Source organism: Rhinoderma darwinii, chromosome 4 (assembly GCF_050947455.1).
Source record: "Rhinoderma darwinii isolate aRhiDar2 chromosome 4, aRhiDar2.hap1, whole genome shotgun sequence".
Taxonomy (NCBI): domain Eukaryota; kingdom Metazoa; phylum Chordata; class Amphibia; order Anura; family Rhinodermatidae; genus Rhinoderma; species Rhinoderma darwinii.
The window spans coordinates 161,572,369-161,594,972 of record NC_134690.1 but is presented as its reverse complement, the minus strand read 5'-3'; the positions used below and the strand labels follow the sequence as shown (position 1 = coordinate 161,594,972).

Here is a 22,604-nt window from a genome sequence, read left to right as displayed (position 1 = left end):
CTTGATAGTTTCTAGTGCCCTTTTGGTAATTTTTTAGATTAAAATTATTATATGAACAGCACCCCCAACATGTTTCACCACAGCAGTGGCATCTTCAGGGGTATTGGGGCTTATGGCCGCGAGCGCAAACAAATTCCCTATTTATGGGCTTCCTACTGACATCACTCAGAATGGTGTCACCAGAGAACCAATCAGAGTGGTCATATCGCGTCGAGCCCACTGCAAGTAATGATAGACGTACGTAAGCTCCACTCAGGTTTACTGCCATGCGGCCAATCTGGATCCCCTTCACACATGCGCAATAGGGATACACGCTGGCAACATAGTATCAAGCGTGAATTCCGGTCCACTGCGCATGTCACATGGACTTAGTTTTAAAGAGGCTCTGTCACCAGATTTTGCAACCCCTATCTGCTATTGCAGCAGATAGGCGCTGCAATGTAGATTACAGTAACGTTTTTATTTTAAAAAAAAGAGCATTTTTGGCCAAGTTATGACCGTTTTTGTAGTTATGCAAATGAGGCTTGCAAAAGTACAACTGGGCGTGTATTATGTGCGTACATCGGGGCGTTTTTAATACTTTTACTAGCTGGGCGTTCTGATGAGAAGTATCATCCACTTCTCTTCAGAACGCCCAGCTTCTGCCAGATCACGCTGTGACGTCACTCACAGGTCCTGCATCGTGTCAGACGAGCGAGGACACATCGGCACCAGAGGCTACAGTTGATTCTGCAGCAGCATCGGCGTTTGCAGGTAAGTCGATGTAGCTACTTACCTGCAAACGCTGATGCTGCTGCAGAATCATCTGTAGCCTCTGGTGCCGGTGTCCTCGCTCGTCTGACACGATGCAGGACCTGTGAGTGACGACACAGCGTGATCTCTCGAGAACACGGCTGTGTCTGCACTGCCAGAAGCTGGGCGTTCTGAAGAGAAGTGGATGATACTTCTCTTCAGAGCGCCCAGCTAGTAAAAGTATTAAAAACGCCCCGATGTACGCACCTAATACACGCCCACTTGGACTTTTACTTTTAAACACACCCACTTGGACTTTTGCAAGCCTCATTTGCATAACTACAAAAATGGTCATAACTTGGCCAAAAATGCTCGTTTTTAAAAAATAAAAACTTTACTGTAATCTACATTGCAGCGCCTATCTGCTGCAATAGCATATAGGGCTTGCAAAATCTGGTGACAGAGCCTCTTTAAGAGAGAGTAACGTCTATTCTAACGAAGAGCTGGCAGACAGACGATGTCTGCACACTAATAGTATAGTATACACTGGGACTGATAGATGGGATACTTTTACATATCGATGGGCATAGTGAAGAGTACTCTTTGTAATTAGGATAAACCCAACTTGACAAACATTAGATAAGGTTCATTGAGCATAGTGATGGACCTAATTTTAAAGGAAATAGGTTTCCAATGGTTGGAATATAGCACATACTCTCCATAAGAAAAACTCTATATAAGAGTATTTAGGCAAGATATTATAAGATGCTATTATTAATAGTTGTTATTCTTTTTACTCGCAATGTTCAGAGATGTAAATCTATCTTTTAGTATTTATCTTAGGAGAGTATTTAATCATAATCTGTGGAAGACTGATTTCTCAATCTTGAGTTAAATAATCAAAGGAACAAAATAGCAAGAAAAACTACAGTGTATATAACCCACAATCATGCAATGTTTATTCATAGAAAGTGTCAAGACATTTTTTTGGGGTTATCAAATTTGAATTGGGTAGGAGGCTAAATAAGGGACATAACTTATAAAATAATGATACTTTAACATATAAAGCGTATTGACTTTATAACCGCCAGAACATGGTCAATTAGTATAGGTGGCTATAATTCTCATAACTGTATTTAGAAATGTGTACTGAGATAAGGTCAGTGTTTATAGTAGCGCATAGGACGGTTGAAGGAAAACTGATTGTATATCCTTATCATTAAAAGGCCACATAAGTAAAGCCTTTGTTGAGTCCAAATGGGCTAAGGCTACTTAGTCGATGGATCCAACGGGCCTCCTCCTGTAGCAACTTGCGATCCAGGCTGCCTCCTCTAGGGCCAGGTTTCACTAGAGTAATCCCTCAAAATTGAAGGGATCTAGTATCACCGTCATGCATTGACATAATGTGTCTAGATAGTGGCGTCTTCTTTTCTATTAATCGAACTGAGGTGCTTCAAGATTCGTCTTCCAAATTGTTGGATGGTTTTACCCACATAAAATTTGGGGCATGAACATTTTGCCATATACACAACTCCCGAGCTCTGACAATTAATAAAATGTCTGATATCAGAGTCTCCCATTAGCGGACTGCAGCCGCTGTCTGCTTACCTCGTATATGCAGTGGAGTTTCTCTTGCAATGCCTAGTCTCTCCAGCGATACTTGATACACTGCTAAGTGATACCATAATATTACCACTTGTACGATCAGCCCACATTTGGTTTTTTAACACTATATGTGTGTGCTTTATTTTCGGTTATAATAGAAGTTATGTTTTAGATTTTCCATAAGCAACTGTTGGGTATCTGGGAAACAAGGGCTAATTCATTTGCCTTTTGTAAATTTTCTGTTCTTTCTTTAATATTTGCCCACCAGCTACCTGGGTCCATTATTTGTTTATCTACATAATAATTACACCCTGCTGTATCACTCCACATTAGTTCCTTCGCCCCATAGTGTTTGCATGTCTTTACTTTTATCAAAAATTCCCAAAAGAATAGTTTATTCCTCCCTTTGGGATAGTGTGAGGAGACATTCAATTCATTCCTGTTCACTCAAGTTGCTAAGGGTATGTTCACATGTGCCGTCTGCTTTGTGGTTTTACTAATGAAAGTGCCACTTTTTGCCGCTTACAAAAGTGTCTGAAAAAGTTTGTGGGGATTCAGAGTCGCTTTATTCACTTATCAAAGATTTCCTAATAAAAAAGTGTCAGAAACCAGCACCTGGCCCGACCTGGCATTATTTTATGACTATGAAGAATCTGTCACTCACTTTACTGGAGGAGAGTCGGGCACACTATTAGTTTGGTGCAGCGGTATTAATAAATCTCCCTTATAGTTTTTAGGGCATATTTTTAAAAACTATAGTTTAATAACAGCATTGTACGCTGTACGCAAATAGCATACCTGGAGTCATCCGGGAGGTGCAGCAGTGTTTCATAGTCAATGTTATAAGCATGCCTATTCCTCTGTGATTGACATCCCTCTTCCCTGTTGACATCAGCGCTATCGGCTCCAAAAGCCGGCACATGCATGAGGATGGGGGATGTCAATCACAGAGGAATAAAACTGCCAGAGAAAGTAGGGCAAAAAAACTGACATGCACCTAAAAAATGATTGACACCAAGGAGAGGACAAACAAGTTAAAAACATTGTTTACAAAAATTCAAACAGTGATCCATAACAACATACATATAATAAAACAACATAAGAATAAGGCAATAAATATAAGCCAGGCAGAGGGGCGCACAATTCAAAAACAAAGACCAGACCAGTTTTATAAGTGTGCGCCCCTCTGCCTGGCTTGTATCTATTGCTTTATTCTTATGTTTCAGGTATGTGCCTTTTTGCATTGTGTGTCACATTTTTTTCCTGATCTTATCCTATGTTAGGAATTACCACATGTATTGAAGTGGGATCCTTATTAGGGTCTTTCATGTGTCCGGCAGGTCTGATCTAGTTTTGGGGCTCGTGCACAATTTACCGTGTATCATATTATGGATCACTGTTTGAATTTTTGTATATAACGTTTTTAACTTGTTTGTCCTCTCCTTGGTGTCGATATTTTTTTCTTTACTATTTTGATACAATTTTGGAGGTGCATGTCCAGTTTTTTTGCCCTAATTTCTCTGTTTATTCTAGGGCATAGACTTTGCACTCCATATATGCCTGTCCATTCTTTGTTTTTGATAAATCACAGAGGAATATGCGTGCTTATATGTCTGACTCCATTAATATACAATGCTTCTGCACTGCCCCCATGACTCCAGGTATGCTATTTGCATTCAGCAAGTGCCGTTATTAAACGTAATAGTCTGCAAAAAGGGCCACATGAGTATTTTAACTCGGCCATGGTTGGAATAGTGTTTAAAAGTCCTACAGCAGCATGCCGGCACATTAATAGGCAAAAAGCAGATGACAAGTTCCCTTTAAACTCCACTCTGGGTTTTGGCTAAAAAAAATTGCATGCAAAATCTGCATAATCTGAATGGCCGTCATTGTAACACTTCATGTCCCGTGCCGCAAGGCTTTCCCCAGCGAAAATTAACTGATTGCCAGGGGTGCCAGGCGTCTCTGATGACACAACCCCTTTAATAATTAGTAAGGGAGCTGCAGAATATTTTGGCAGGCCCCTTTGAGATCCTCCCTTCTAACTTGGGCACTGGCTCAGCTGTTGCAAGGAAATTGCAGTATCTTGAGACATAGCTGCAGGAGGTTGAATGTAACAACACGTACTTTAGTCTATTGATAAAATGGGAAGTGACATCCATTCTCTTTTGTGTTTTCCTTGATGTTAGGGAAGGTTCATATTTTTGGCATTATAGTCCCCCAACAAGCTGATGCTGACACTTGACCTTATGTGACTATCACTTTTGCCACTTGAGGTCCTTCAGCTATGGCGCACACACTCCTGGGGTCCTGCAGCACTGGCATAATAACATTTCAGGTATTGAGACTTTGATGCGCTGGCTTTTGGGACACTAATATAGTGGCGCACTGACGCAAGATGTCCCTTTTAATAATGACCAATTGACATCAGGGCTCTTTTAACTATTTTGCACTGACACATGGGTTCCCACAGTAATGGCACACTGACGGTCTCATAATAATGGCATGCTGACACATAGGATGAGTCGCTGGCAGCGAGATCCGCACAACAAAGGCTGAATGATACTTGCGTTGGAGCTCATGGTTTAAAACTAAAAGGAACCGTGTGCTTGGAGGTCGATGTGCCGGCTTGTTCGCCTCATTTAATAGTCTGGTTATATGTCTGATTCTTAATATGTTCTTCCTAGTTAAAAAGCTGCTTGCATGATATTTTTTCTCTTATTTTCACGATCTCTAGGGCTGTCAGAATGTTTCTAAATGAAGACAACCGCTCACAGAAACTTGTGAGGTTTTACAGTTTTGTTCATAATACAGATGGGAGATATTTTTTAACAAGATTTCAGAATGAATAATCACCATAATGTCAACTTAAAAAGCTGGCGTGCAATTTCTTTACCTCTGGTTATTTAGATTGATAAAATGCTGCCACCTTGAGAACAATCTCTGAAATGCATGTAAAGTGTTCTTTTTTTAATGTTTTTATAAACTGGTACATCTGATGTATTTCTTGTTTTATTCCCTGCAGAATTGATCATTGGAACAACGAGAAGGAACGTGTTGTTCTTATAACTGCCAATAACCTTTTTATCTGCAAGTATGATTTCATCATGCTATGCTGCCAACAAATCCAGAAGGTTCCTCTAAACTTCGTAGATCGGATATGTCGTGGTACATTCGTATTTCCACCGAAGTCCCTTGACAAGTAAGTGTGCTATTTTGAAAACACAGATAAAACATACTGTATGTGAGCCTTCTGTACGCTCTACAGTTGCATTGGTTATTCATTTGTCGAGTTGGGACTTACTTTTCCCACTGGTACTGCATGAACTCTATGTTGACAATTCCCGTAATAGGTTTTAATAGAAATGTGAAGAGGGTGTATCACCCACCGAGCCATAATATATAGGTGTATTGTGCACCTGCCAGATAAATAAACCTTTTATTCTGCCTACATTATGTAGCAGGACCAGCACAACAAGTGGAGCGTGCTGGGTAATTGCAGAGCTGGGTTAGCACGGAAAGGTTAAATCAGCTGGGTTTGTTTATTGGGGACAGACATAAATACAGAACTTTACTGCGCTATCTGAATTGAATGAGAGTTAAGGAACAACTTACGTAATCCTCAGTATATTATGGCTATAGATCTTGACACTAGCAGTAAAATCCAGATAAAAAGTGGACGCAATAGACAATGCATAGGGATGTTTGACAACTTAAAAGGGTTCCGTAAATATAAATAAAAAGGTCTGCTTAGTCTTGCTAGTTATTACATTTAGGCTCTTAAGACCCCTCTACGATCCTGACCAAAAGTTTTGAGGCTGATCCAAATTTGGGTTTTCGCATAGTTTGCAGCTTCACTTTTTATAGTGCCAATTTGCATTCGCTCTAAATTGTTATGAAGAGTGGTCAGATGAATTGCAATTAATTGCAGTCATTTCTTGCTATGAAAATGAACTTAACCCCTTCAGGACCCAGACATTTATTTTTATTTTTTTTCATTTCAATTTTTTCCTCCCCACATTTAAAAAGCTGACCAAGTCACGGTCTATGCAAAGTCTCTACAAGAAGTTTGTAGCACAAGGGTACCTGAGATAGTCCAGATGGTGGCAGAGGCTCTGACACGGATGGGGCTAGATGTGTCAGATTGCGCCAGACATGGCGGATGATATTAGGTGACACCAGACGTGGTGTACACCAGCAGACGTGGCAGGTTGCACCAGACGTAGCGGATGATACCAGGGATGACAGATGACACCAGACGTGGTGTATAACAGCAGGCGGCAAAACACGACTCCAACACTAGACCGGCTCAGGAACAAAACACAGCATGGGATACAGGTAGCAGGGCACGGGAATACTGGGAGCAGGATAACACTAAGGGACCATTTGCAATATGAACATGGGAAAACTACAACAACGCTCAGGCGAGGAGTGGAAGGACAGAGACATTTTTATAGTCCAGGATGATCAGGGATAGCTTAGGGAATTTTTAACAGGTGCGCTCTGGCCCTTTAACCCTAACATTAAGAGCAGGGCTGGACGGCCGCGAGTGCCGGCGTCTCCAAGGAGGGAGACACTGGCAGGATGCCAGCAGCCACGGCCATGACACCTTCCATTTCTACGTGGTCCCGTACTGATGCTCACATGTCCGTTGTACGAGCTTTCAGCGGTGCCGAGGGGTCAGCATGGGCACTCTGTCCGGTCTGCGGCTATGCAACCCAAAATGTAAGCTGCTAAGCCCTGTTTGTTCGGACACCTTTCTATCACAGTCATCATTAACTCTTCAGCAATTTGTGCTAGAGTAGCTATTGTGTGGGATCGGACCAGACAAGCTAGTCTTCACTGTCTACCTGCATCAAAGAGTCGTGGGTGCCCATAATTCTGTTGACGGTTCACCAGTTGTCCTACCTTGGACCACTTTTGTTACTAACCACTTCATACCGGTAACACCCCACAAGAGCAGCAGTTTTAAAGATTGTCTGACCCAGTCGTCTAGCTGTCACAATTTGGCCATTGTCAAAGTCGCTCAGATCCTTGCGCTTGTCCATTTATCCTACTTCGAAAACATTTATTTCAAGAACTGACTGTTGACTTGCTGTCTAATATATCCCACCCCTTGGCAGGTGCCATTTGTAATAAGATAATCAATGTAATTTGATTCGCCTGTCAGTGGTTTACATTTTTTGACTGAACATTGTATAGGTCTTTATGTGCACATTCAGCACCATAGGTGGGCATAGCCTATTTTTTCGGGTCTGCATTGGCAAAAGGGGCAAGAGTTTGGAGAGGGCTCTCACTTTTTTTCCAGAACCAAACTCTGTTTCAAAATATGGTACCAGCTCATTAAATAAATATGTTGCCAGAACTATGTTCAGTACATAAGTACGTTACCAGAATTAAGCTCATAAATAAATATGCTACCAATACCAACCACTGTAATCAAATACAGTACCAAAACCAAGCACAATAAATACGTACCAGAATGAAGCTCCGTAAATAAATATGGTACCAGAACAAAGCCCAGTAAATAAAAACTGCAACGGAACAAAGCTCGGGACATAAATACAGTACCAGAGCAAATGTCAGTACATAAATATGGTACCAGAACTAAAAGATCAGTAGAGAAATAAATAACAAAGTCAGTATAACCCGTTATGTGAGACACTCATAAGTTGTTGTTGTTTCCAAAAATGGTCACCCATCATCTTGCTCCAAGCAATACAAGTGAATACAGTATTTATCAGATGCAGAATAAAGAGTGACTTGCAGGTGACATCTTCTCTTATTGGAGTTTTCAGACTTTTATTCTCCATCTGGCCCAGACTGCCATAGCAATTTCTTCCGGCAACAACTGCCAAGACGGTCTTTTCTGCAGATTTGCAGTGTTCTTACCCTTCGCAATGAAAATTTGAGGCAAATCCACAACATAAATAGTCAGCATGCCCTTAAATTCGCAGCGGATGTTTCTACACGAACGCTACCGGTAGAATACAACTAGTATTCCAGCATGCATAGAAATCGGCAACGGATGTTATTACCCCAAATATTGGGTCATGCTGCAGATAACTACTAGTATTGCCATAGTACATTGCAGATTGTGCCCCTAAAAATAATGGCATACATATAAGGGCCCCCCAAATAGTGTCACGCTTAGTGTCCCCAAAAGCAGTGCTACACATAGTACCCCTAAAATAGTGCTTCACCTATAGGTGGCCTCAAAAATTGTGCCATATCTAAAGTGCCCCTGAACCACACATTCTAGTTCCCACGATGTATCCTGCAGTGCAGGTCTATTCAACCCTGTGCTTTCGGGTAATGACGCATACAAGCACAATTCAAGGAAAGAGATGGTTCAGCACACCACGATACTGGTGAATTAATTTAACATTTTTAACATTCATACAAGCACAATGGCGCCATCACTCTGTTTTTCATCAGACGGAGGCTGACTGTGCGGAATGGTGGGTCAGGAGAACTAGAGCTCCATTATACCCACTGGCACAAGTTTGTTTATTCAGTTGTATTCTCATCCTGAGAACACAGATACAATTGAACCCAACCGGGTCAGGATTTGGTTTATCCCCTATATGCCTGATTGTGAGAGCTGGGGAAAATGGACTGATTTACACCCCTGCACACAGACACCTCATCCAGGCAGCACCACCACCACACACATACATACCTCACACTACATACTGTATACTCACACTACATTTACAGAAACACACACTTACATGGGCTAGCTCTCCTCAGCGGTGCCTGGGTATAGGACCTTGGTCATGTGACCGTGATGTCCCTAAAGGACCTGTACAACCTCTAGTTGTAGTTTTGCAACAATTTGCATACAACCGTGTAAGAAACACCATGTTTCAGTTCAAATTGTGGTAAATTTACAGCATTTTTAGAATATCATATTGATAAAGTGCTGTGACCTGGGTCACTCAGATTACCTCTGGAGGACACACTGATTTCAACTATTTTGGATTTTTGACTCTTGGAATCTTGTTAATCTTGCCTTGTGCCATATATCTCTACGCATACTCTACTCACACTGCTGATTAATATGTATGTGATGTGGGGCTGGGCAATCAATCGGAAAAAGAACGAAACTGAAATTCAGCGAAGATAACCAAGGTCATCTTGCGCATTTCTGTTTTTCCCCACGACGCAGCTACAGTTGAATCCTATAGTAGGGCAGGGAAACATCCGTTCCCTGCTCTACTATTCACTGTATAACGCTGGCTACTCTATGCTCAGCGCAGACAGACGTGATGACGTCATTGCCTTGCGCCTGTCTATGCTGAGCCGTGAGAGTCTCAGCACACATGTACTCAGAGTCCGCGTCAGGCAGCTTATTGGTCCACGGTCTCCTCAATGCCCGCCCCATTTATTTCTTGTTTAGCCTCAATGCCCTTGCACCACGGCAAGCGGACAGTGCCCGCACTAATGGTTTATACACGGATGATGGGGGTTATACACAGGGATGTTGGTGGGCTAGTATATACAGGGATGATGGGGGTACCTGTATATTACCCCATCATCCTTGTATATACCAGCCATCATTCCTGTATATATCCCCATCATCCCTGTATTTATCCCCCATAATCCCTGTATATATCCCCCATCATCCCTGTATATATCCCCATCATTCCTGTATATATCCCTCATCATCCCTGTATATATCCCTCATCATCCCTGTATATATCCCTCATCATCCCTGTATATATCCCTCATCATCCCTGTATATATCCCTCATCATCCCTGTATATATCCCTCATCATCCCTGTATATATCCCCCATCATCCCTGTATATATCCCCCATCATCCCTGTATATATCCCTCATCCCTGTATATATCCCCCATCAACCCTGTATATTACCCCCATCAACCCTGTATACAGTGATATTGGGAGTTAATTGCAGGGATGATTAAGGTTCTATACAGGGATGATGGCTGGTATATACAGGAATCATGAAGGTAATGTGCAGGGATGATGGGGTTTATATACGGGGATGATGAGGGTTATATACAGGAATGATGGGGGTAATATACAGGAATGATGAAGGTAATATACAAGGATTATGGGGGTTACATACAGGGACCCTCCTCTTCGCTGTATTTACCAGCCCACCATCATCCATGTATATAACCCCCATTATTCCTGTATATAACCCCCATCATCAGTGTATATACCATTGGGGCGGGCACTGTCTGCTTGCCGTGGTGTGTGGGAATTGGGGCTAAACAAGAAGCAAATTTGTTGGGCATTGAGGACACCGTGGGCCAATAGGATGGCTGAAACGCAAGTATATGCCAAAAGTGCAGCAGCACCTGAAAATATGCGCCGTGCCACACAGACAGGGGGAGCAGAGGGATCTCTTCCACTCGTCGTTGGAATGGGGTAAGGTGAGTATGTATTTTATTATTTTTATTAGGCACTATGTTTGGCAGTATGGGGGCATTATATTGTATGGGGGCATTATACTACGTGAAGGGCAGCTATATGGACATTATACTGTGTGTGAGCAACCATGGGGGCATTATCCTGTGGGGCAGCTATAGGGGCATAATACTGTGGGATGGGCAGTGTCGGGAGTATATTATATACAGTTGGCTCAGGGATGGCGTGGCATGCAAATAAGGGGCGTGGCATGCAAAAAGGAGTGTGGCCTAAAAATCGTTTATTAATCGTAATCAAGGTTACATGTTGATTTAGGTCATAATCACCTAGCCCTAATGTGACGTTAACATTAGTAAATTAATACATAAATTGAATGGTCATGTTAAAATTTTTATACATCTTTTTCTTTAATGACTTTTATATGTAAAATATGTGGAATCATTAGGCCACCTTTGAGCCTACTGTATGGTGTTTGTTTTAATACCCTGATTCTTAAAGAGTGTTTGCTCAATCCAATTATGATATTTTTGTGTCCCAGTACCTTGAATCACACAGATTTTTGTATGGGTCGGCTCACCATAGATATTGGGGGCATATTGCTAGGATATGCTAGTAATATCCGCTCCCCGTGGATCCAGCCACTGTGATCCCCGCAGATACTTAGATTGGCCATCCATGTGGTCACCCGGAAAAAATACATATTTACTAAGCCCAATTGTATGCAGATTACAGGTATGCACGTATAAAGTACCTTAGAAACTTGAGTATCCCCTAATTGCTCTGGACTTCTTGGGGAACCTGTGGTTCTTAGGAAGGGAGCAGTTTTAATTTCCATTTTTTTTCCTCAATTGGAAAACGTATTTTAGATCCTCCCTTTTGATTTCAGCAGAAAAAGCTGAAATAGTCAACAGGAGATTTCCCCACTTTGCTCTAGCCGTACCGGTCACAGCAGTTGAAACCCTGCCAATCGGATATTGCTGAAAATACAACATAAGCCATGGCTTGCAGTCCACATTCCAATTTATCTTGAAGGTTGGGGCTCTGTAAAGACCTGTCAAGTAATAATACACCATTCACATTTTTATGGATCTCACTTTCTGCAGCAACAAAGTTACAAGCACCTTTTGCTAGAATGTGGCTGTGTTGCGTACCGTTAACATTAACCCCTTGAGGACGCAGCCACTTTTGGACCATATGACACAGCCTCATTTTTTATATCTGACATGTTATGTGGTAATAACTTCAGAATTCTTTTTCCTATCTGAGCGATTCTGAGATTGTTTTCTCGTGACATATTGTACCTTGTTAGTGAAAAAATTTGGTCGATAAATTCGATATTTATTTGTGAAAAACACCAAAATTTAGAGAAAACTTGCAAAAATTAGCATTTTTCTAAATTTAAATGTATCTGCTTGTAAGACAGATAGTTATACTACACAAATTAGTGACTAGTTAACATTTCCCATATGTCTACTTTATGTTTGCATCATTTTTTGAACATCCTTTTTCTAGGACGTTACAAGGCTTAGAACTTTAGCAGCAATTTCTCATATTTTCAAGAAAATTTCAAAAGGCTATACAGGTACCAGTTTAGTTCTGAAGTGGCTTTGAGGGCCTTATATATTAGGAACCCCCACAAATCGCCCCATTTTAAAAACTGCACCCCTTAAAGTATTCAAAACAGCATTTAGAAAGTTTCTTAACCCTTTATGCGTGTCACAGGAATTAAAGCAAAGTGTAAGGGAAATTTGCAAATTTCATCTTTTTTGCAGAAATTCCATTTTAGTCCATTTTTCCTGTAATACTGAAGGTTTTTACCAGATAAACACAAATGAATATTTATTGCTCTGATTCTGCAGTTTTTAGAAATATCCCACATGCGGCCCTAGTGTGCTACGAGCCTGAAACAACAGCCCCCAGAAGCAAAGGAGCACCTAGTTGATTTTTCGGCCTTCCTTTTCTTAAATCATATTTCAGGCACCATGTCAGATTAGAAGAGGTCTTGTGGTGCAAAAACAAAGGAAACCCCCCAAAAGTGACGCCATTTGGGAAACTACACCCCTAGAGGAATTAATCTAGGGGTGTAGTGATTATTTTGCCCACAAAGGTATTTCATAGATTTCATTAGAATTGGGCAGTGAAAATTAAAAATTACATTATTTTCCACTAAGATGTAGCTTTAGGTCAAAATGTTTAATTTTCTCATCAAATAAAGGAGAAAAAGCACCGTAACATTTGCAAAGCAACTTCTCCAGAGTACAGAAATACCCCATATGTGGTAATAAACCCCTGTATGAATACACATCAGGGCTCAGAAGGGAAGGCACGCCATTTAGCTTTTGGAGTACAGATTTTGCTGAATTAATTTCTCGGCACCATGTCTCATTTGTAAAGCTCCTAAGGTACCAGTACAGTGGTAATCCCCCAAAAGTGACTCCATTTGGGGAAACTACATCCCTAGAGGAATTTAACTAGGGGTGTAGTGAGCATTTTGACCCCCCAGGTGTTTCATAGATTTCATTAGAATTGTGCAGTAAAAATTAAAAAAATTTCCACCAAGATGTAGCTTTAGGTCAAAATGTTTCATTTTTTCATCAAATAAAGGAGAAAAAGCACCGTAACATTTGCAAAGCAACTTCTCCAGAGTACGGAAATACCCCATATGTGGTAATAAACCACTGTATGAATACACATCAGGGCTCAGAAGGGAAGGAGCGCCATTTGGCTTTTGGAGAGCAGATTTTGCTGGATTGGTTTTTCTGCACCATGTCGCTTTTGCAAAGCCCCTTAGGTACCAGTACAGTGGAAACTACCCAAAAGTGACTCCATTTGGCAAACTACACCCATTGAGGAATTCATCTAGGGTGGTAGTGAGCATTTTGACCCCACAGATGTCTCATAGATTTTATTACAAATGGGCAGTGAAAATGAAAAATTACATTATTTGCCAATAAGACGTAGCATTAGTTCAAAATGTTTCATTTTCTCATCAAATAAAAGAGAAAATTCACCATCATAATTGTAAAGCATTCTCTCCAGAGTAGGGAAATACCCCACATGTGGTCATAAACTGCTATTTGGACACACAGCAAGGCTCTAAAGGGAAGAAGCGCCATTTAGTATTTGGAGTGGAGATTTGACAAGATTCGTTTTTTGACACCATGTTGCATTGAGCTATAGTACCAGTACAGTGGTACTCCAGAAAAATTACCCCATTTTGGAAACTAGATCCCTCAAAGAATTTATCTAGGGGTGTAGTGAGCATTTTGACCGCACAAGTGTTTTGCAAAAATGAGTAAACAATAGATGTTGCAGATTGAAAATTGCTGTTTTCCGCAGATATGCCATTTCAGTGCCCAATGTGTTGTGCCCAGCTTGTACCACCGTACCACACATCCCATAAATTGTTAAGCGGGTTCTCCAGAATACAGTAATACCCCATATGTGGTCATAAATTGCCGTTTGGGCACACTGCCAGGCTTAGTTAAACCACCATTTGGCTTTTGAAGCCCAGATTTTGCTTGGTGTTTTAGTGGTATTTCAGTTTATAATGTGGGGGTATATGTAAGCTGGGCAGAGTACATCAGGGTATATGTAAACTGGGCGGAGTACATCAGGGTTTATGTAAGCTGGGCGGAGTACATCAGGGTATATGTAAGCTGGGCGGAGTACATCAGGGTATATGTAAACTGTGCGGGTACATCAGGGTATATGTAAGCTGGGCAGAGTACATCAGGGTATATGTAAACTGGGCGGAGTACATCAGGGTATATGTAAGCTGTGAGGAGTACATCAGGGTATATGTAAGCTGGGCGGAGTACATCAGGGTATATGTAAGCTGGGTGGAGTACATCAGGGCATATGTAAACTGCAGAGTGCAACAGGTCATATAATAGGATGATGTAATAATGGGGTGAATGAATAATCCATGGATTGGTGTGGTACGCTTTGAACCAATCCTTTATACACAGGCCGGGTTTATTGGGTATTATACAAAGTATCTGCGCTCCAGTATTCCCTGATCTTTGACTTCTTCACTAGCCCTATAAGCCGCACAAGGCCCTAAAGTTTCCTCATCTCCGCTGCATCTACAGGGTCCACCTGTGGGGTCCAGCATATTATGATGTGGGGTATTTAGTGAAATTCTACTGGACCTAAAAAATGAGTCTGGGCCGTCATTTAGCATAATTTTGCATCATTGCGTTTTGAAAGTCATAACGTGTTATTTTTCCGTTGACTGAGCTGTGTGTGGGCGCGTTTTTTGTGGAACGAGCTATAATTTTTATTGGTTCTATTTTGGGGTACATTTTTTGTTTTTTAATTACTATTTATTCCATTTTTTGGGAGATGAGGAAACCAAAAAACAGCCACTCTAGCACGTTTTGTTTTTTTTACAGTTTTCACCGTGCAGTATAAACAACATGTTAACTTTATTCTGCGGGGAGATACGATTACAGCGACACCAAATTTATATTGTTTTTTTAAGTTTCACTATGTTCCCACAATAAAAATACTCTTTTCTAAAAAAAAATCATGTTTTAGTGTCGCCATTTTCTGACAGCCATAATTTTTTTATTTTTTAGTTGATATCACTGCGGGAGGGCTTGTTTTATGTGTGACGAACTGTAGTTTCTATTGGTACCATTCTGTGTTACTTGCAACTTTTTGATTACTATTTATTACATTTTTTTTGAGACAAGATGACCAAAAAAAAAATGCTGTCATTGTTTTTTATTAAAAATTTTCACCGTGCGGTAAAAATAATGTGACATTTTTATAGATCAGGCCGTCCCGAACGCGGCGATACCAATTATGTATAGTTTTTTCTAATGTTTCATTTTTTTTCTAATAATAAATAAGTTGATCAGGGAAACTGGGCGATTTATTGTTTTTATTAGTTAAAACTTTTATTTATTTATTTTTCATTCACATTTTTTTTTTACATTTTTCACTTTTTCTTTTACACTGACCTGGGGACTTGAAGATCTGGTCTTCTGATCCCCGGTACGATACACTGTACTACTTATGTAGTGCAGTGTATCGTAACTCTCATTCATCATCTGACAGCTAGCCTATTAGGTCCTGCCTCGGGCAGGACCTAATAGGCTACCGTACCTGGGCAACCAGGAAGCCTAGCAACGGCTTCCTGGTTGCCATAGCAACCATCACCACCCGCAATCCGTCGCGGGGGGGGGCCTAGGGGGGTACAGAGGGAGCTCCCTCCCTCTGTCAACCACTTCAATGCGGCGGACGTCATTGACAGCCGCATTGAAGAGGTTAAATGGCTGCGATCGGCGGTAACTGCCATCGCAACCATTGCAGCGGGATGTCAGCTGTGTATAACAGCTGACAGCCGCCGAAGAAAAGCGCAAACAGCTCCTGTGCTCGCTTTATCTACAGGGCGTGACTGTACGCCCGAGTGCGGGATCGCACTTTGTATTTGGACGTACAGTCACGCCCAAAAGCGGGAAGGGGTTAAAGGAGGTTTCACACTATTACATTGATGGCATATCGCTAGGATTGGTGACCATCCAACTGCTGGGACTCTCCCCTATCCTCAGAATTCAGGTGCCCCAGCGCTAGATAAGCACTGCCCCCTTCAAAGATTTTTAATGCTCAGGGACATTTATTTTTATAAACTAGAAAAGGGTTTTTGATTATATTCAATAAAGATCTCAAAAATGCAATAACTATATTGCACGGGGCCATTTCAGGAAAGAATAGATAGAATATGTAAAAAGAAAAGGGAATCCAGAAACATTACAGGCACTCTTTGGAATAGAAAATTAAACGTATTTGTAATGACGGGGTAGGGAGACAGACAGGTGAGCCCTAATCTACCCGCCACTCAGTCCCTGCCTACTTGCAACGGCCTGTCCTAGGCGACGGCGTACAACTGGGCGACGGTCCCTACGCTCAATAAGTGCACGACAGACAAACAGACAAGGGTACACAGAAGCTAAGGGAAATGGGGCAGTTGCCCACGGCAACACAGTGAGCAACAAGAGTAGTGAATGAGCTGAGTCAAACCAGGAGTGCACGAGGTACAAATCGCAGAGCAGGAGCGTAGTCAGTAAAGCCAGGGTAAAAAATGAAGCAAGGTCAATAATCATAGCAGGAGCAGCAGAGCCAGGAAACAGAAAAGAATCACAGGCAAAGGAGGAGCAGGAAATGCAGGTATAAATAGACAGAGGGCGGGAGCTAGCTCCGTCTGGCCAGGCTGTGATAGGCTCTCCCACTCCTCAGCCTCCCAGCCTGACTGGTAGAAGATCGTGTCACTCTGTCAGACTTAGGAGCAGGTGCAGACTGATTACCCACGGGCGTCGACACAGAAGCTGTGTCTGGCAGATCCTTTACTGTATTTATTTATAATTAATTAAATGTTAATATATAGAAAAAATAATTTTAGAAAAATAACTTTTTCACCAAATACATATATATCACTATTTAATAAAAACACCACCTGGCAAGGTTCTATAAATGATATATCTAAACTACATTCCCATTACATTGTTTGATTATATCTTCATACTCATCTGTTCGTAAGTTGTAATTTCATAGAGCAAACATCAACGATGCTAAGAAGCACTTTGCTTATGGTCTGTTTTTCTTTTTTTTTTAAACTCTGTTTATTGTAAAGTAAGTGATACATAGATATGATAATCATAACATATTGGGTGACATACAAGAAACCCATTTTTCATGTAACAAAAATAAAAGAACAACATTGATCTCCTTGTACAAATAATAATGGGATGTGGAACACCAATATCCGGAACTTCACAGAAGGCTAATAGCACAGTGAGAGGAAAGTTAGACAAATGCAAACAGCAATACATTAAAGTACTGTACATTCCAGGTCTGATCACACTTTACATTCAGACGATGCTACCTCCCACTTTATGACCCACACCCGCACCACTTCAACATTCAGATATCCCATGTATGGATAAGGAAGCCCTGAGGTCTCCCACGTCAAAAGATGCAAGGGGCGATATGCACCACCGGCCCCAAACCCTCATAAACTTATGCTGACACCCCCCGATGTTTGTACACCAGATTGGCATAGGATAGTACAGAGTTAATCAACTTCTTCCATTGTGAAACTGTTGGATGAAGGTCCCCCACCCAGCGAATGGCGATAGCCTTCCTGGCCATGAACAGAGCCTCACGTAAGAATATACCTTCATAATGAGACCCAATAAACATATGCCAGGCTCACAGGGAACTCGTTTATCCAGTACTGAAAAGAGGAATTCTGTAACCTCTCTCCAGAAACTGGCAATTACCGGGCAGTGCCACATCATATGGTCAAAGTCTGCCCGGTCATGGTGGCATCTTTTACAAGTCGCCGAGGAAACTCTGCCCATATGCAATAACCTGGTGGGAGTAATATAGAAACTATGAATGATATATAGTTGAGTCATTCTATTATTCACCGCAGGCGATACCAAAAGGTGTGAGGACATTGCGTCCAGCCAATCCCCTTCAGTCAAAGCAGGGATCAGCCCCTTCCATCTGAGTTCCACCGTACATTCGGCGCGGGCTAACCTCTGAGACAGATGGAATGTACACTACCGTTCAAAAGTTTAGGGTCACTTAGAAATTTCCTTATTTATGAAAGAAAAGCACAGTTTTTTTAAATGAAGATAACATTAAAGTAATCAGAAATACACTCTACATTGTTAATGTGGTAAATGACTATTCTAGCTGCAAACGTCTGGTGTTTAATGCAATATCTACATAGGTGTGTAGAGGCCCATTTCCAGCAACCATCACTCCAGTGTTCTAATGGTACATTGTGTTTGCTAACTGTGTTAGAAGGCTAATGGATGATTAGAAAACACTTGAAAACCCTTGTGCCATTATGTTAGCACCCCTGTAAACAGTTTTGCTGTTTAGAGGAGCTATAAAACTGACCTTCCTTTGAGCTAGTTGAGAATCTGGAGCATTACATTTGCGGGTTCGATTAAACTCTCAAAATAGCTAGAAAAAGAGAGCTTTCATGTGAAACTCGACAGTCTATTCTTGTTCTTAGAAATGAAGGCTATTCCATGCGAGAAATTGCCAAGAAACAGAATATTTCCTACAACGGTGTGTACTACTCCCTTCAGAGGACAGCACACACAGGCTCTAACCAGAGTAGAAAGAGAAGTGGGAGGCCCCGCTGCACAACGAAGCAACAAGACAAGTACATTAGAGTTTCTAGTTTGAGAAATAGACGCCTCACAGGTCCTCAACTGGCAGCTTCATTAAATAGTACCCGCAAAACGCCAGTGTCAACGTCTACAGTGAAGAGGCGACTCCGGGATGCTGGCCTTCAGGGCAGAGTGGCAAAGAAAAAGCCATATCTGAGACTGGCTAATAAAAGGAAAAGATTAATATGGACAAGAGCACACAGACATTGGACAGAGGAAGATTGGAAAAAAGTGTTATGGACAGACCAATCGAAATTTGAGGTGTTTGGATCACACAGAAGAACATTTGTGAGACGCAGAACAACTGAAAAGATGCTGGAAGAGTGCCTGACGCCATCTGTCAAGCATGGGGGAGGTAATGTGATGGTCTGGGGTTGCTTTGGTGCTGGTAAAGTGGGAGATTTGTACAAGGTAAAAGGGATTTTGAATAAGGAAGGCTATCACTCCATTTTGCAACGCCATGCCATACCCTGTGGACAACGCTTGATTGGAGCCAATTTCATCCTACAACAGGACAATGACCCAAAGCACACCTCCAAATTATGCAAGAACTATTTAGGGAAGAAGCAGGCAGCTGGTATTCTATCTGTAATGGAGTGGCCAGCGCAGTCACCAGATCTCAACCCCATCGAGCTGTTGTGGGATCAGCTTGACCGTATGGTACGCAAGAAGTGCCCATCAAGTCAATCCAACTTGTGGGAGGGCCTTCTGGAAGCATGGGGTGAAATTTCTCCCGATTACCTCAGCAAATTAACAGCTAGAATGCCAAAGTTCTGCAATGCTGTAATTGCTGCAAATGGAGCATTCTTTGACTAAAGCAAAGTTTGAAGGAGAAAATTATTATTTCAAATGAAAATCATTATTTGTAACCTTGTCAATGTTTTGACTATATTTTCTAGTCATTTTGCAACTCATTTGATAAATAGAAGTGTGAGTTTTCATGGAAAACACAAAATTGTCTGGGTGACCCCAAACTTTTGAACGGTAGTGTATATACAACGGATATCAATCCCCGTGGGCCTTGTGTTCGGAGTATCCCTATAAGCGGTAAAGAAGATATTGGGGCCTGAGAGTGCCTAAATTGGGACAGAAGTACATGGTGTTGTTGTACACAACGAAATGTATCCCTCTCAGGTACCTGGAATGTGTCCTGTATCTCCCTGGCTGACAAAGTATGGCCATCATCAGTAATCAAATGTTTCAGTTGTGTCACGCCCAAACCCTCACAGAATGCGTGATCATGGAAACCTAGAAAGTGAGGCAAACCGTGGTTGGACCAGATAGGCATTTCAGCAAAAATATCGGTATAATTCAACAGTTTCTTTGCATGAGACCACACGTGCTTCGCTAGTTTAATTAGTGGAAGAGTGTGTCTAGGACCAAAATCGTGAGGTTCTAAAATGGGCCACAAATTAGGGACTCTGAGGAAATGGGCCACATGATGCTCAGCGTTGGACAAAGGTTCATCTGATATCCATAGCCGAATATATCGCAGCTGACCTGCCAAATAATAAAGAAACACATCCGGTAGGGCCGCTCCAGCCAGCTGTTTAGGTCTCTGCAGAGTACCTAGCTTGAGTTTATGCCTACCCTTCCCCCAAATGAATGGAGAGAATAGAGTTAACCAAATTAAAGAACTTTTTAGGGACCAGTGTGTCTGCATCTTCCAATATATATAACAGTTTAGGTAACACAATCATTCTAAGGAGGTTGATTCTACCCTCTACCGATAAGGGGAGCGCTTTCCAGACTGCAAATTTATCCTTTAAATAGGAGAGTATAGGATATACATTTACATCATATGAATGTGAGCTGTCACGAGAAATCCATATATTTAAAACTATGCACAACCTGTAAACCCTGAAAATGCGAATCCCACCCACAGTTATTGGAATGAAGAGGCATGAGGTAAGATTTACTCCAGTTAATATGTAGGCCAGAAAAACTACTAAACACCTCCATCAGCCTCATAGCTCTAGGTAGCGAGGCATTCGGGTTGGCCAAGAAAAGTAACATATTATCAGCATACAATCCTATGCGATCTTCTTGCGGGCCAATCCGAATACCCTGAAGGGCCGCATCACTTCGGATGCGGATAGCCAAGGGTTCTATGGCCAGTGCAAACAGCAGAGGTGACAATGGGCACCACTGCCTCGTGCGTCTATGGAGATAAAAGGAAGGGGACAAGATCCCATTGACCACCACCGAAGCTCGAGGATCTTTATATATGACATTAATCCATTTAATAAAGGCAGTCCCAAACCTAAATCTCCTAAGAACCTCAAAAAGATATGTCCACTCAACGGAGTCAAACGTATTGGCCGCATCATAGATGCCTATGCCCAATCCTGCTGCTCCCACCACCCGATCTGTGTGACCAGTTGAGCTCTACGTATACTATCCGAGGTAGAATTCCCCGGTATAAATCCGGATTGGTCCGAATGTATAACGTCTTTTATGACCCTAGCTAATCTATTGGCCAGAAGTTTGGTCAGAATCTTATAGTCTATGTTAAGCAATGAAATAGGTCGATAAGATCCACATTCCTCTGGGTTCTTTCCTGGTTTTAGAATAACTACAATAGTAGCATCTTTCATGGAGTCTGGCAAGTCACCCGCAATAAAGCTCGCCTCAAACAAAGACAGGAGTTGGGTTGACAATATATCAGTATATTGTATATAGACTTCCAATGGAATCCCATCAGGACCTGAGGCCTTACCCTTGGTCATGTCCAAAATACATTCAGAAATCTCTTCCACTGTGAATGGAGACTTGAGCAGTGCACTTCCATCAGAAGACAATTGTGGAAACTGAATGCCATCCAAATAACCCTCCAAGTCTACCATAGAGTGACCAACCCTGGAAGTTTATAAGTCCCTATAGAAACCCGCAAATTGTTCCATTATCTCCTGAGAGGTATTAACAAGATCGTTTTTGGCATTACGAATATGCAAAACTGGTGGAGACATATTATTCTGTCTCACAACTTGAGCCAATAATTTGCTGGATTGGTTTCCCAATTCAAAAAAGGATTGGCCAGTAAAAAAAATCCCCCGATCTGCCTTCTCCTGCAGTAGCAACAGATAATCCCTCCCCACCAAGAGCCAAGCCTCCCTATTATGTGAAGAGGGGTCATCTACAAATGCGGCCTCCAAATCCCTACACCGATCCGCCAGATCCGTTTCCCGTTGAGCTGAGGAATGCTTCACATAAGATATTGATGATTTCAAACAACCTCTCAAATATGATTTCAATGTATCCCACAGTAACAGACCATTCTGCTCCTGCCTATGTGCCTCTAGAAATACATCAAGCTGATCTGGGATCCTATCATTAAGTTTGACTAATTGAAGCCAAAATGGGTGTATCTTAATAGCCCCCCTCCGACCCACGTCAGGTAGCAGTAGTTGAAGAAGTATCTGGCTGTGGTCAGATATAGCCCTAGGGAGATGTTCAATATTTAACACAGAGTTGAAGACAGAGGGTGTGCCAAAAATATAATCTATACGAGACCGTTCATTAAACTGTGGTGTGTGACATGTAAACTCACGAATGCCCGGATCACTCACTCTCCATAAATCTATCCACCCTATATCATCCATAAGAGAGGCCAGCGGAGAGGTACCTGGCCGAGCCTCAGCCTCTCCCCGCAGCATGAACCGATCTAT

General features: G+C 41.8%; 1 protein-coding gene across 4 annotated transcripts in view; it reads left to right on the top strand.

Moving 5' to 3' along the window:
- The window catches only part of TPRG1 (tumor protein p63 regulated 1), a 79,839-nt gene that overhangs the window by 16,123 nt on the left and 41,112 nt on the right, over window positions 1–22,604 (top strand). For all 4 annotated transcript variants that reach the window (XM_075864084.1, XM_075864079.1, XM_075864083.1 and 1 more), the window contains exon 4: window positions 5,363–5,539. In XM_075864084.1, coding sequence (XP_075720199.1) covers window positions 5,363–5,539 — 177 coding nt within the window. The remainder of the gene's footprint in view (window positions 1–5,362; window positions 5,540–22,604) is intronic.